The sequence below is a fragment of the Cebidichthys violaceus genome, unplaced genomic scaffold, assembly GCF_023349555.1.
Source record: "Cebidichthys violaceus isolate CVI_PGR_0920_01 unplaced genomic scaffold, fCebVio1.0.p SCAF_229, whole genome shotgun sequence".
NCBI classification, from domain to species: domain Eukaryota; kingdom Metazoa; phylum Chordata; class Actinopteri; order Perciformes; family Stichaeidae; genus Cebidichthys; species Cebidichthys violaceus.
Genome location: NW_027176405.1, coordinates 70,006 through 85,009, shown reverse-complemented (window position 1 = coordinate 85,009; position 15,004 = coordinate 70,006). Strand labels below are relative to the sequence as shown.

General features: G+C 43.1%; 1 protein-coding gene across 1 annotated transcript in view; it reads left to right on the top strand.

Annotated features, from left to right (window-relative positions):
- The first annotated feature begins 68 nt into the window (after positions 1–68).
- The window catches only part of LOC137878100 (netrin receptor UNC5D-like), a 63,795-nt gene continuing 48,859 nt past the window's right edge, over positions 69–15,004 (top strand). Inside the window, exons 1-4 of the mRNA XM_068718216.1 lie at positions 69–162; positions 1,150–1,283; positions 1,861–1,933; positions 4,098–4,304. Coding sequence (XP_068574317.1) covers positions 69–162; positions 1,150–1,283; positions 1,861–1,933; positions 4,098–4,304 — 508 coding nt within the window. The remainder of the gene's footprint in view (positions 163–1,149; positions 1,284–1,860; positions 1,934–4,097; positions 4,305–15,004) is intronic.

Sequence of the window (15,004 nt, the reverse complement as noted above, 5' to 3'; positions counted from 1 at the left end):
GGTGGAGTTTCATTGGCGGTTGCTGATGGTGGCTTGTTGCGTCTCTGGCTGAGCTCAGTCAGCTGGCCATGATCTTGAGTCTGAGCTCCAAGATCGGAAAGGAGGTCCATGTCATGGGGTTCATTGTACCCACTCTGGTGTACTCACCCACTCTGGTTGCTCGTACACACAACAAAAAAGCAGCATGAAGAGGACGCGTGGCCCGTTGGGACCCAGTGTTTCTAGGGTTGGGTAGGATCGGATCAGCTGGTGTTTGAGATGGATACGGGACAGGAGTTCATCTGCCAGGATGTGAGGTTGCAGTGTGCTGCAAGTGGAGCAGAATTTGGCAAAACAGTCAGTCTGGCTGCTCGCCTTCGGTCTCTCCAAATCACGGCGGAGCGTGCTGGAGCAGCAATCATCTGCCTCCGTGTGAAACAGCCTGTGCTATTACCCGAAGGCTTTACCAAATTAGTTCAGTCGGCGAGGGGCTCTTTCCCCCTCATTTCCTTTAGGTTTCCACTAAAAGCTATGAATACATTGAACTGACAGAAGAGACCACACTTACCCGTTGCTCTCAATTTTTGCATGCGAGGAAATGGAGCGTTTGCTGCACTTGAGGAAATGAACAAAAAAAAAAGAGAAGTGAGTTCCCCTCACAGGTTGCATCGCAGCTAACGCTAACGCATTTCCAGGACGGAAGTATGTTTGTGTTGGAGGCAGACAGACAGAGAGAGAGAGAGAGGGAGGGAAAGAGAGAGAGACAGACTGATAGAGCCATCACTCAGGCCTTTGACAGTGATATCTTGTTTCCCTCTCAAACTGGGCTAGATGTATCCGTGCCCCTTGTGTGTTATTGCCGGGCTGAGGCATTGGTTGTAGATCACTGTGAAAACTGTGAAGCGCAGGGGAAGAGCGGTCTGCTGAATGACAGCAGCGGAGCTCATAGAGGAGAGAAATTGGTCCATTGGCCCTTTTTTTTTTTTTTTTTTTTTCCCCCGGGAGTGCGCAGACCAAGCGATAACAGCCCGAGATGTAAATGAGCGGAGGACGTTGGAAACGGACAAACAGAAACCATCAACGGGCGCCGCGCTCTGCAGGCCGCTTGGTTTCAGCCACATCTCGCATGATAACGGTTATCTCACTTCCATATGCGTGCTCTCGCTACAGGGTTGCAGAGCCGGAAGGGGGCATCCAACGGTCACCGATCGGTGTCGCACCTCGGGATCCACATTCAAGCAAAGACGATGTTCCGCTGGTCCCAGAGACGGCTAAGTGCTTGTGTGTCTCACCACCGGCCTGAGGTTAAATCTCACCAGACTGTCGTTCCTTGTGTCTCGCCTAATCAGTCTGCTGCAATACCATCCCACCTGCTGCGTACAAAATTCAAAAGTGAACCAACCAACTGTGAAATAAAGCCGGCAAAAGCTTTCGCTACACCTTGCTCCGGTGGATGTTTGAGGCATTAGCCGGCGTGGCATTAAACTGTCACGTCGGCGCGCATTAGTATAATACCTGATCTATTAACAAATGAGTCATTACTTGGAGGTCTGTGGCTTTGTCTGACAGCGGTGTGTTTGTGTATTCATGTTGCCATCCATCACCGCCTGGATGCGCACTCGCCTCTGTGTTTTGCAGCCATCCAAACACAAAACACACACCGTGTCAATGCTCGGCGCGCCACAAAAAACAAATTGGAGCACCGTTGTACAAGAAACGCTTGCCCGGGGGCTAGTCATTTTGAAATTAAAAGCATGTCTCTTTGTTCAGCCTCAGTTCCAGGAACGAGGGAGAGAACGTGAACGTGTCGCACTGGGGGGGAGGGAGGGAGGGAGGGAGGAGGGAGAGAGAGAGAGAGGAAACACTGAGCTGGCGCCGTGATTTTCACAGCCAGGGAATCACACACAGTCTCTTTTATCTATTCCTCTCGATCAGGAGACATCCGGCAGGAAAGGTAGGAGGATTAGATTAGCCGGAGAGAGAGAAAGAGAGAGTGGGTTCTCTAATCCTGATGGGGTTTTCAGGACCTACACCCGTCGCTGTGGAGAAACGGCACAGTGTGCTGTTGGGGATGGGGGGGGGGGGGGGGGGGGGGATCATGAGGGGCGGGCCCGGGACGGTTTGCCTCGCTAAACCCCCCTCACACTTGCATGAAAAAGAGGTTCCAGCAAACGAGGGGATTAGTCAGAGTGTAATTACACTCAGAAGTGGCAACGAAACGTGCGCTGACTCAAACGCACCTCAGACGCAGAGCGGGAGAAGGCAGTAATGCCTGTTAAATGTGTTGCCGGTGTGTCTGTGAATCCTTCAACCGAATTAACGGCCTTCGGTGAACACATCCGAGAGATCAAAGAAGTCTCTGTGAGACGACTGTGGATCCGTCTGATCAACATAAGGACGTCTCTATCTTGTTCACTTTCAATTAGATGTTTAGTCCAGTCGTTTCTACTACCTTTTTCTTGTCGTGTTTCTAGTAAAAAAAAAAAGGACGTCTGCTTTTTGTAATCGTGCCACAGCTCTCCATTACACGGTGGTTGTCAAACTCCCACTTCACGTCGCTACAGTCGGGTTGCATTGCTATGGGGGGAAAAAAAGTGCTACTTGTTTCTGGTCGTGTCGTACAGCTCAGCCAGTTCTCCAGAGAGTCGCCCCCCACCCCCCCCCCACCCCCCTGAAAACTCCTGTAAAATCAGGATTTCTCACCATCCCACCAAACTGTAATTCTACCGTTGGTATTTGTCACCAAACAGGAGAAAAACATGACACACATTGAGCCAACAGTGCAGTTGAGATACCACTTAACAAATGCCCCAGGAGCTCAATCACCCCACTCCTCAGAATAATGACGATCCTCTTTCAGAATAGTGGAAAGAAAACTTTTTAGAATCCACATTTATGTTTTTATTTTACTACTTTGTCTAGTTGTGTCTGTAGATTTCTCCTCAAGTCACCAAAAGTTTGCATTAGATACCGCCTCATTTACATATGTTACATAAATTGTATTGCAAAACGTCTTAACGTGAGAATCAACTGGGGACGTTTCCTGGTGAGATCTATGCGTTAAAGTTGTCCTCTCTTCACCTGCAGGATCTCTATACTATATGATAATGCAGTTCTTTAAAGGACGCTTCTTTTCTCAGACTCAGAGCCAGAAATCTCCACTTCAGTTGCTCTTATTCACACCAAACTTTACAGTTTCCTTCCTTTCTATATTCTGAAAGTACTTACAGAGCGGCTTTGTTTATATGTCAGTCACAGTCTGATTTAAAGAGCAATTTATTCTGAAAAAGATGGCAAATATGAATATAGTTTTGGACCTGGCTTCATCCGATGTTCAGATTTCTGGTGTGGAAATGAATGCAATTTAGCACATATTCAGTAAGATGAGGCCTCATTTTTAAAAACATTTCTGAAGAACGTGTAGTACAAATAATAATAATCCTAATGTAAGTAATAAACTGGGGAGGTTTCGTGGTGATATGTATTAGTAACATTCTTTTTACCCCATTCATTTGTAGTATCTTCCCTTAAAAGATTAATAAGAATAATTTTTCATAAATATCTTAGTCTAGCCTAGCTTTCTGCAAACTGTAGCATCGTCCATGCTCTTTAAAATGTGAAACACTCGGTGCGCTTTCTGTAAATTCTTGTATCGTAACGCTGCGGCGGAGAGTGGACTGTGTGGACGGGCTGCTGTTCTGTTGCTGTGTTATTTCTCACGTTGTGCTCCAAAACAATTTGTTCCGAGGCAGACGTCGCTGTGAGGAGTAATGGCTGCTCGTTGAGGTCTGGTTGCAGGGGGAGAAGCGAGAGAGTGAGGGATTGTGGGAGCTAGGGGAAGTCGGAGAGTGAGCTAGCTTTGAGCTGTTTTTGCCTGTGTGTGTGTGTGTGTGTGTGTGTGTGTGTGTGTGTGTGTGTGTGTGTGTGTGTGTGTGTGTGTGTGTGTGTGTGTCGAGAACACCATTCTACTGCAGGGTCAGTTGGCAGGGAAGAAATGTGAGACGGTTGGAATCGGCCATCTTGCCGTCGTCGATTAATGATTCCCGCTTTTCGATTCCATTTTGTCCAGATGTCGTTCCGTTGGGAGTCTCATTTGAATTTCTCATTTTACCGTTCAGGTCCCCGAGGTGAAGCCCCGCAGCATGGCCAGTCCGGGACGCTTCCCCACTTCCTGGAGGAGCCCGTCGACGCCTACATCGTCAAGAGCAACCCCATCAAGCTCCGGTGTCAAGCCCGGCCCGCTCTTCAGATCTTCTTCAAGTGCAACGGCGAATGGGTCCACCAGAGCCAGCACATGTCTCAGGAGCACACCGACCTGGGGACAGGTACGGCAAACCCTGATTTAACAAACGCCTGTTGTTTACAGACTAACATGTTGTGGACAGACAGAACTCTTAACGCTACTTAAACCCTATTTGCTCCCCGCAAGCCTTCTTCCTGTCACTTTAAGTTACGAGGATGGCATTCACATTTCTGATAGCGAAGACGGAAGTCTCGAGGATGAACTTTGCAAAGCGGGGCTTAATGACGACGCCTGCAAATGTATTTTCCTCACTGTTTCAGTGCACACTGTGGTCCAAACTGAAATGGACAACTTTTAGACCATGAAAGGCACCTACTTGTTCAATTTCAGGATTTGACTCTGAACTCTGAAGGGTGTCGTTTCCTGATGCAACTCGCTGAAATGCAGTTGTTGTTGTTGTTTTAACTTCGAATTCAAACCACAAAAGGAAAATGTCCTTTTTTTTTTTTTTTCTAAAGCCGCTGTCTGTTTTTATTGCATCATTTCACAATGGGTATACAAAAAGAATACAAACACTGAATTATACTTGTATTGGAATTAAACTGACTTATTCTCAAGTACACACTGTGAAAAGTTCAAAGCATCGGGTTAATGAAGATGCTTGTCTGATTTTTAAACTTTTTTAAATATACTCGTTTTATTATGGTCCTATATAGCATCCAGGTGAGTGGAACAAAACAAAAATATGAACTACACTAATATAATTAGGCCTAGGTCTGCAGTGAACATGAGATGACCATCATTTAAGCAGATTATAACTTGCTGAAAAAGGTCAGGATGAAGGCTAAATATTTATGAGCTTGCCTCGGCTGCTATTAGTGCCACAGTGTTGATGCTTCACTTAACACACAGCGCCAATCAATATCTCCCTCCAGAGGTAACAATGGACCTCTAAATTTTAACTGCCTCTAGTCTGGATTCATAGCGCGGCTCCCATCTGGCTCCTTATCACCATTCATATCTGTTTCCTCTGGGAGGGACACGGGGAAGGAGAACTAGAAGATGGGTAAGGACTGAGAAAGAGAATAAAAGTGGAAAAAGGAGGGCGTCTTAAAAGTCCACCTGTGCTGGTATCTCATAAAGGAGAAAGATCTGTCCAGGCCCGGCCTGTGTCTGTATTTATTCCCCCATCCACCAGCTGCTGGTGGATGGGGGAATAAATACAGAGTGCTCATGTTATAAGGGCGTTTAATCAACCATCATTGTAACCTTGACCTTTGCCGAAAATATGTAAAAAGCAGCAAAGAAATAGATTTCAAAATTGACACCAAAAAAAACAACCTTGTCGGATGTATTTTGTAAGAAAATGTCTGTTCCAGAGAGGAATATGGCCAGACGAGTGAGTTGTTTCCATGCATGAGCGTTCGTCGACATGAGCTGAATCGTTATCCTCTTCTCAGTTCTCAGTAAGTTGTGTGAATGCTATTCTCAGGGCTGCTCGCTGTCTATCAACACTTCGTACTGTTGCGATGGCGCCAGTGCTCAAAGCTGAGGTGACAATGTTGCTGAAAGACATGCAATTCTTGCAAAGTTAAAATTTAATGAAGGCAGAGAGAAAAAAAAACTATATATAGTTGTGATATTTATGGTGTGACTCGTAGAAACTGTGCCTGCGTGAACTCATGACCTGATCCTCATGCGGTACAGTTTTTACTATTTTCTTTATTATAAAAATGGATCAAATGAGTTTCAGTAATGTGATGTTTTTTTTGCTTGTTTCAGCCATTTATTATTATACATTTATTATTCATGTGATTGTCTTATATGACATATTTTGACTAGTAATTAGACAAATATACTTGGTAGGATTTAGCGTTTTTGGCGTATGCATTTGGCATGACCACAACTCATTGCAATACCTTAACCTATAACTTTATGTTTTTGTTTTACTGAGTCAGCAAAACTCTCCATATGGCTCATTTGGGTTTATACTGACATCAAGCTTTTTCGCTGTGCAGGTACAGTTTGAGGCCGTTTGAATATTTCAATCTGCACACATCTTAATTAAACACAAACTTAATAAAAGCTAGTGGAGCAGTGTCATGAATGCAGTATGGAGCATTAAGTCTATGCTTCATAGGCAGATGCTTCAGTCGTGGCTTTTGTTTTGTTTTTTCATCATCACAGTGCAGAGTCAGTCGGCAAAACTTCTCACCGGGGTTCAGCGTTCATTAAGCAGATATTTGGGCTTGTCGCTGATCATCTCGGTGCTCAGCAGTGTAATCAGACACAGGATGGGGCAAATTGAAATTGGATGGAGAAGTTTAGTGCCTCAGTATACAAGAAGATAAACTACAAAAGTACATGAAGTAGATGCTCTCTGGCATGACATGAGAATATCTAGAAACGGTTACAGCTACTTTATTGGATCAAAAGGAATAAAAAGTGGAGAACAAAATGTCCCTTAATTAATGCCAATATCATTAGATCTTTTCCAACACTAGACCTGGCCGTCTTTTACAGCCCACACTCCAACAGCCTCCCTCTCAAAGCCGTAACTAGCTTCAAATGGTAATGTTGTCGTTGCCGAGCGCATCATGTGTGCACAGCGGAGATGTCCTTTCAAACGTGGCATCATTTTTAGGACCAAAGTCCCTTGTTTCTCCATTACATCTTGATTAGTTTTTTTTTTCCAGGTAATTTGTGATGGTTTTCAAAACTAAAATGGAAAATGGAATAGCCGGTAGTAATACTGGCCGTCCCTTTATGGCTGTGCAGAACAAGAATGATGCAAAACTGTCCACTTTTTAGTGGAATTGTATTAGACTTTTAGGAATCAGTAAAAAAACAATAATTTATGTCATTTCTAATTGCATTCTTTAATCTTCTTTTAGCATATCTGGCAAACAGAATACTAAAGGCCCATTAATTATGCTACAGGTTGGGGAAAAAAAGATGGCTACCACTTGGGTTTAGCAGCTGAATACCAATGGTCTTACATTTCAGAATTACCTACTTTTCAGCTTCTCAGACACGGGCATGAAGAGGAATAACACATATCTCCACAGTATTCACACATTTACATACAGTTGGTATTCAAGCCATCTGCCTGTCTAGATTAATTTCCCTTTTCCGACAGCATGTCTCTTGGCCGTGTCAATCGCTCCAACACTTTGGTCCAGACTGAAATATCTCCAGAATTATTGGGATTTTCATTCAAAAATTCATGGTTTCATTCATTTCCCCAAGAGGAACAATCCTTATGACTTGGTTATCCCCTGACTTGCACATTTTTATGCCATAATGGGAGGCCCCATTATAGGTTTTAAGTCAAGTATTTAAGTAAAAATACTGTCACAGTACTTTACTGATCAGCCCTCCGACAAATAGGCTCTCTTATCTGGTTTGAGAGCAGATGATTTAATAAAATATAGAAATATTAATCAGAACATTTATGTTGGCTGAATTAATTGTTATATTAATTAGGAATTAAAAAGAAATATTCTTAAGAATATTCAATAAATGACTCATTACATAAATCAACTAATTGGAAATGTGATTAATCAATAAATAAAACAACATTTTGGTGCATCTCTAGTTTGCGTGTTGATGTTAGCAGAAGTACAGCCTCACAGAGCCGCTAGTATGACTGTAGCCTTCCAGTCTGGTTTGCTTGTTGATTGTACATAACAGTTCTTACGGAGAGCAATGACTTTAATTTTATTTTATTCACCTTCATGCATTCATTCGCTCACTCTCCATTGCCTTTGGTCATTTTTTTTTTTAAATGCCCTTGCTTTTTTTCCTCTTAGCACTTGAACGTAAACATATCTTAGCTTAAATGCATCTATAGTGTTGCAATATACTGCAGTGTGCTCTGCTTGTAACCCCTAGGAGGATGCCCTGCTCTGTAGGATGACGTGTGGCTTTTGCTGTGTGGACAGGCTTTCGTATTCCCAGGTGTGGGATACAGAGGATTTAGTGAGTGTTTCTAAACCGTATCGCTCACTAACCGGGCTGTATACACAGGCGAAGGTGGGCAAACATGCTACATGTTGAGAAAATGAACCCCCCCCCCCCCCCCCCCCCCCCCCCCCCCCCCGCCTCAGCACCTCTGGCTGTCCATCCTGCTTCATCTGTAGGAGATACAAACTGTATCTCGGGTACAAGCTATTACAGTCCGACTAGAATGGCCCCTGGGTTCGACAGCGAGCACGGGGCTGTAGCTATTAAAGCAGTAAGCTGTGAATTAAATGCAGACAGACTCGACAACACGTGCCCTAACGTTGTTTGACCAGAGGGCTCTGAGGCAGAGGACACGGGCCGTGTCTGTCCAGAGGCAGCTAACTCGGCTAGGGAGGAGATGGACTGTATTTTAGCTTCATGTTATGTTGTTTTTCTCAGATTCAGTCCCAGCTATGATCGCCTTCCAGGGGACAGAGCGACAGACAAGGAAACGAAGTGTGCAAACGGAAAGAAGAAAATATCCATTACAGCTTCTGTGACTAGCTTTGACTTCTGTTGCCCTAAGCATGAGAAAGAACAAAAAAAAATAGCACAATACACGCTCTCCTCTGACTGGATGAATCGTGTTGTGTTTCTCGATCTGTAAGACGTGTAGCGGAGTAAAAAGATATTTTCGACACCGTGTAATGCCTAAATATTTCATACCTGCAACTCATCTTCTCTGCGAGCTAATCCTAACTGCTAAAGTTTCCATGACAATGTGTGAGCCGTAAGTGTCTTGTGACTTCTGAAGATTTATAGCAGAAGAAAATGCGAGTTCTTTCCCAAAATGTCAAACACGGGCTACTTAGTTTTCGTGAAAGTCCTTGAAATGTGGAGATGTATCGCATGAAAGACCTTAAATAGAACTAAAAGAAAAGGGTGCACAGTCAGTAAATGCACACCGTGTCTGACGCATATTTAAGTTGAAGCCTTATTATGTGTTAGACTTTAAAGATGTTTTTATTTTTAATTCACAGCAAATACAACCTTGTGCACTTGACAGCTGGCTGTTCTGGACAGACCTCTTTTATTTAGTGGCAGGATGCCACAGAGCATGTAACTTAACTCTCACCACTTCTCTGAGACAGCAACAAATACCGCACTGTCAGGTTTTGAAAGAACTGTCTTTTCTCGACTTGTAGTTCATGTATTTCCTGCTGGAACTAAGATGCTCACCATGAAGGTTAGCAGTGGAAAAAAAAAAAAACTGCTTTCTGCCCGGAGACAAAAGAGCTCATCTGTATATGACAACTCCACTTCCATCTATGCAATTTATACATTCTCCACAGGCCAAGAGTTCATGAAATAATCACAATAACATCATTTCTTGTCTTCTGAAGATTTAAACCAGACGCCGATGTCATGTATCACTGCAGGATATTGTGTAGGCTGTAATGAATGCTCATTTATTATCATTATGCACTTATTATGAATAATAACATTGTTGTGTTATTCAAGCCATTAACTGGGCTTGCTGTCAACCTGAAATATATTGCATCCATCAATAAAGGAATGTTTTATGAGATAAAAGAAGACACTGAATGTTGGACATCAAAACCGCTTCGCTCTCTTTGTTGCCACCATCAGTTTGAGTTCATTAGATGCATTGTCTTGTGTTGTTTATTAGGTTTTTCTTTGAGTAATGTAGTTTGAAATATGCTTCCTTTGTTGTACAGATTACATCGTGTGGACTGACTCCATTATTGACAATTTACTGAATATCATAGTCTTATTCTTGTTGGATGCATTAATCAGTTATGAGTTCTGGGGATCCAGAAAGTTTTTGCCAGGTGTTGAAGGAAAAGTTTGGGAAATACTCTTATTCGATTTTTGGCCAAGAGTTAGATGAGAAGATCATTGGCCTACCATCCTCATGTCTGCGGACTAAATGTGAAGCTAACAGTTGACACAGCTCAGCACAAAGACGGAACATATGTTTGGGTCAGAACTTTTCTGGCAACTGGCGGAGACTCCAGGAAGTTAGTGGTCTATAACATGGTGTTAATGGAGGTGTTGATTACAACACACGTGGAGGGAGAGAGCCACACTTTAATTTGTCTTTGGTTTATGAAATCCCCATCATTCTCCACTGTGGAGCTAATTGACAGATGTTAGCGTGCTAACATGCTAAGCTAAGACGGTGAACATCACACAATACCTACTTAAAAATGTGCTAAATATGAGGTTAGGAGGATTTCTATTGCCTCTCAACATGGAGATGGTTGAGACGGCGCCACGCAGCTAACAGTGCTAACAGGGTTAACAGTGCAAGAACGTCAAAGTGCTAACAGAGCTAACGGTGTTTAGCGGTGACTGTGAGCTCAACAAAAACTGGAGAAGCCCTGCTTTCTGTTACGTTTGGACAGAGCCAGGCTAGCTGTTTCCCCGATTCCACTCCTTGTGCTAAGCTAAGCTAGCGTTAGCTTCATATTTAGCGTGCAGAGACTAGAGTGGTAATGACCAAATCAGTGTATTTCCCATCATGACACACTTTCCCTTTAAATAAACAGATTATGTGGCCATTGTTAATAAAAGACTCTTGAGAGACATTGTGGAGTTACAGGAAGGAAGTGCTTGGTGAGTTAATGAGAAACTCTGAAACAGTTAGGTAGGAGCTAAAGCAGACTGAAGGCCGCGGTGATAACATTAAACTTCTCAGCCCGTCTCATTACTGGTCTCGTACCTTTTGAACAGCTGTGGCATTTTGAAAACAGCCCACTTAAAGGAGAGGAGTAGAAAAATAATGTCTGAATGATGCAGAGTTTGTAGACGTGAATATAATAAGGCACAACAACAGACGATGATGGTGCAGCATTTAATGAGGAATTGTGGAGACATTGAAAGTGCAGAGTTAGAGATTCGTCATGTGTTTCCTTTATTGTCCAGAGACATTTTCCAATTTTCTAGTAACCCACTGTGCTTAACCTACACACACTTTGTTCTAAGCTATAGAAATAAATAATATAAACAGCTTTTTTTTTCTGTGTCACATCATATCACAGCTATAAATGCATTTCAGGACTTCAAACGAGATGCCATTTTTGCCTGACGAAAAAAGGAGGCCACGGCGCGTGGGAATATCGCCTGATGGAAATGCAGCGTTTTTTTCCATGAGCGAGAGAGGGAATGAGTGATAATTGCATCAATGTTTGTGTCCAGTGCATTAACTATCACATTAACTATCACAAAACCGACCAGTTTGATGTGTGCAGGAGTCTTGGTGGAGGTCTGCAGGAGCCTGGTGTTGTTTGCTCGGGACTTAACGTAAACACAGTGGATCAATGTGAGCAGTGGGCAACTTCTCAAATTGGAGGATGCAGATTTATCACACATATCGGTCCTGCCACCTTCCGATGCTTGTAGGAATTTAATTACAGTAACTGAAGGAGACGGCTTTCATATTTTCAGTATAAAGCACCTGTGAAAAAAAATAACTACCAATTAATTTTCCTTCCTGCAGAGTGTTTTTTTCTTCTGAAATCACATCTACTTGCCTGGGATTGTTTAATTAAAACTGTTACATTATTAACATTGTTTTTGGAATCGTTGCACACTTCCTCTGAAGGATTTAGCATGTGCTTATTGTCAGAATCACCAAGCTGTGAGGCTGCACCACCCAAAAGGAAAAACAAACCCGACGTTTGGATGTCTATTCTTACCACATAAATGTTCCAGCTTTCACCAAAATACCAACACCGTGATCTGTGCGGCCTCATTTGAATGAAACTACTGTCGGTGTGTGTGTGTGTGCGCGCCTCTCCTCCTCGCACCTTTGTGCCGAACACTCGGGGTATGAAAACACCAAACAGAAAAACACCAGCGTGTCAAAGTGCTGCTTCTGGGAGTCTCTGCACTGCTATGAAAATCAGACGGTTGGTGGGCAGCCAAAAGGTAGATGCTTCCCCCAAATATCGGTCCCTAATATAGACACAACACAGTAAATGGCTGCTATGTGTGCTCATGGGTGACAAAACAGCAGAGCGGTTTAATTTACCGTCTTTGACTTAGTCAAGACATAATGCTGAAATGGACAACTGTCATGGACACGTCCAGGTATTGCAGCAGACATCTTCTTTGGCCTTCTGCATTGTCCTCTTGATGAAATTCAATCTGGGTGGATGAGTGGGCAGGCTTCTACAGCCTGAAAATCTCAACAAATTAGAAAGTGTGTAGTGATACACCATGAGATGTTGTCTCTGTTATGGTGAGCAGATCAATATATATATATATATATATATATATATATATATATATATATATATATATATATATATATATCTGGTATGTTGTATATTCTAATGAGCCTGCATGTGACATAGGAAGGTGAGTCAGATCTGAATGGTTTATTGTGTCACATGTTTTCAGATCTAGGCAGCACACACAAAACTGACTGAGTTGTTTTATCTCACATTTTGTGGGTTGGTAGATGCTCCAGATACCCAAATATACTGTTTGTGGACAAGCACTGGAAAAGTGAGTTTTTCAGTTTATAAAGCAACCCTTAATCCTTCAGTTTATCGAAAACAAATCGCCTCATTTTGGAGATTCATGGTTTTCAGTCAACAGTGAAAAACTGTGTTTTTACAAGCATGTGCTTTAATTATTAAACAGAACAGTAAAAATAAATGCTTGATGTCTGGCGAATCATTCAGTCACAATAAAATATGAATAATTAATCATGCATAAACCTCAACCATCATGACACTTGGCTCTCCCCCCCTACATGATAGTGCCTTAACAGAAGAACAGGTATTGATTTGGGTGATTTTGGCCCTTTCAGTACTTTATATTGTATAAAAATATACAAAAAGTTTGTGTTGTTTTTTTTTATCACCAGCCGTTCTGGTGGATAATTAGGCCCAGTGAGGGTTCACTGCTTGAGAAAAACTGGGGAGGATGAGATCTGTGATGGAGACTACAAAGCACAAATGTTTATTTTTCTAACATTGTAGGCTGTTGTTTGATAGATCAGCTGCCTGTCATTGTTGTATTTCACTGAAAGCAGACCTAAAGAGAGGACAGAGGGAAGCAGAATGCAATAGTCGGCCAGTGGGAGGCTTATTGCTGCAGTCCACATATGCTGAGTCAGAGTGGGAATTTGAGTAAGTAAGTGGAATTGAATTTCCAGAAACTTATCAGTCTGAATGCATGAAGATATTTTCCCGCTGATTTTTAGAAGAAATACCAAGCGTTCCTCGCGGTGTTTACAAGTTTCCCTGTGGGTACGCGTAACTGTTTTGAGAAAAAGAGTAAATCTGTATTGTGCACACGCGAGGGAGTGTTTTACCCATCCAGAGTGGACGTTATGATGTTGAGCAAACATAGTTTCTGTCTTTACGAGCATCAAAATCTGTCGTTAATGTTTGTGTGCCTCCACCGCAGCACTAAAGGTAACTGGCCTAACGTGAACCATGAAACAGGAGACTGATCTGAAGTGACAGTAATGGCCAACCCCACATAAACACAAATGGAAAGATCTGTCTGTAGAGAGCATATTCAAGTCCATACTCGGATATCGTGAGGCACTTCCTGTGGCTGTGAAGGGTTGTCTGGGCTAATGCGAGACAATGCCTGAAACTGCACCCTGAGACAAAGAGAAATGCACCGCGGGAGAGAGAGAGAGAGAGAGAGAGAGAGAGAGAGAGAGAGAGAGAGAGAGAGAATGAAAGGTGCTCAATTATCACACAGAAAATGTAACATCCTTAATATTTAACTCCATTGTTACGTCGCGGATCTGAAACCGTGTATTTCCTCGTGTGCCTTCTTCATATTCGGTACGAAGATAATCTTTTCGACCCAAAGTTGGGATTTTGTCAAGATGAAGGCACATTGATCAGCACAGTTATTGCTGCAGTGTTTCTTTCCTCATCCCTCTGCAATGGTTAAGCCTTTTGATAAACTACAGGCAGACAAGGCTCAGCTGGATATTCCATGTAATCATCGCTACCCAGATTTTAACCTCCCTTCAGGAAAACAGCTTGCACCGATAAAGTCCTTCGAACGATTTTAGGAAAGCTGTACGCCGTCTTTATTGACAGTAAATCAGTCCGTTTCTCTTATCAATAGGGGAATAGGCTGAAAGTACAAAGACAAAAGAAAAGAAGAGCAGTTGCTGTAAACAAAACACAGCAAACTGCACACGTTGAGCTACCACAGAAGACAACTTCACGTTTGCCTCTGTTGAAAAGAGGGGGAAGAGATGGAGATGAGTGATAGAAGTCAGGCGATTATTGAAGGACGGGGTGAAAGAAGAGCAGAGAGGAAGGTGGAACAGAGGGGATATCTGTGCCTATAGACTTGGGCTGAAAGCCCGATACCCCGATGGAGAGATAAGAGAAGGAGAGGATAAGGGAAAGAGAGAGGACGTCGGAAAGTGGAGAGGGCGACGGGAGAGCGAAAGAGAGCCTGAAAATGGATACCGCGTCGGCTGTCTCGAGGAGGAGGGGATAGCAGCTCCTGCAGATTCACTGATGAAGAGATAGTGATTGAGGGAAAGCGTTTGAATGCAGGGAGGGGATCGAGGAAGTATGGATATCTATTCCTGTTGATGCTCTGTCAAGGACTGACTCCACTGTTGTGTATCATGATCCCGGCCGGCTGAGCGATACCATCAGCCAGGCATGAACTCAGGACAAAGGGAGAAAGGTGGCGACTGGTTAGGGAAAGTGAGACGCCTCGGAGTCTCTCAGTGTCACCACGCATTAGTCAAGGAAATGGAAGTGGAACAAATGAAGTGGGTCCACAGAGTGAAAACTACTTGTATATGCAAAACTG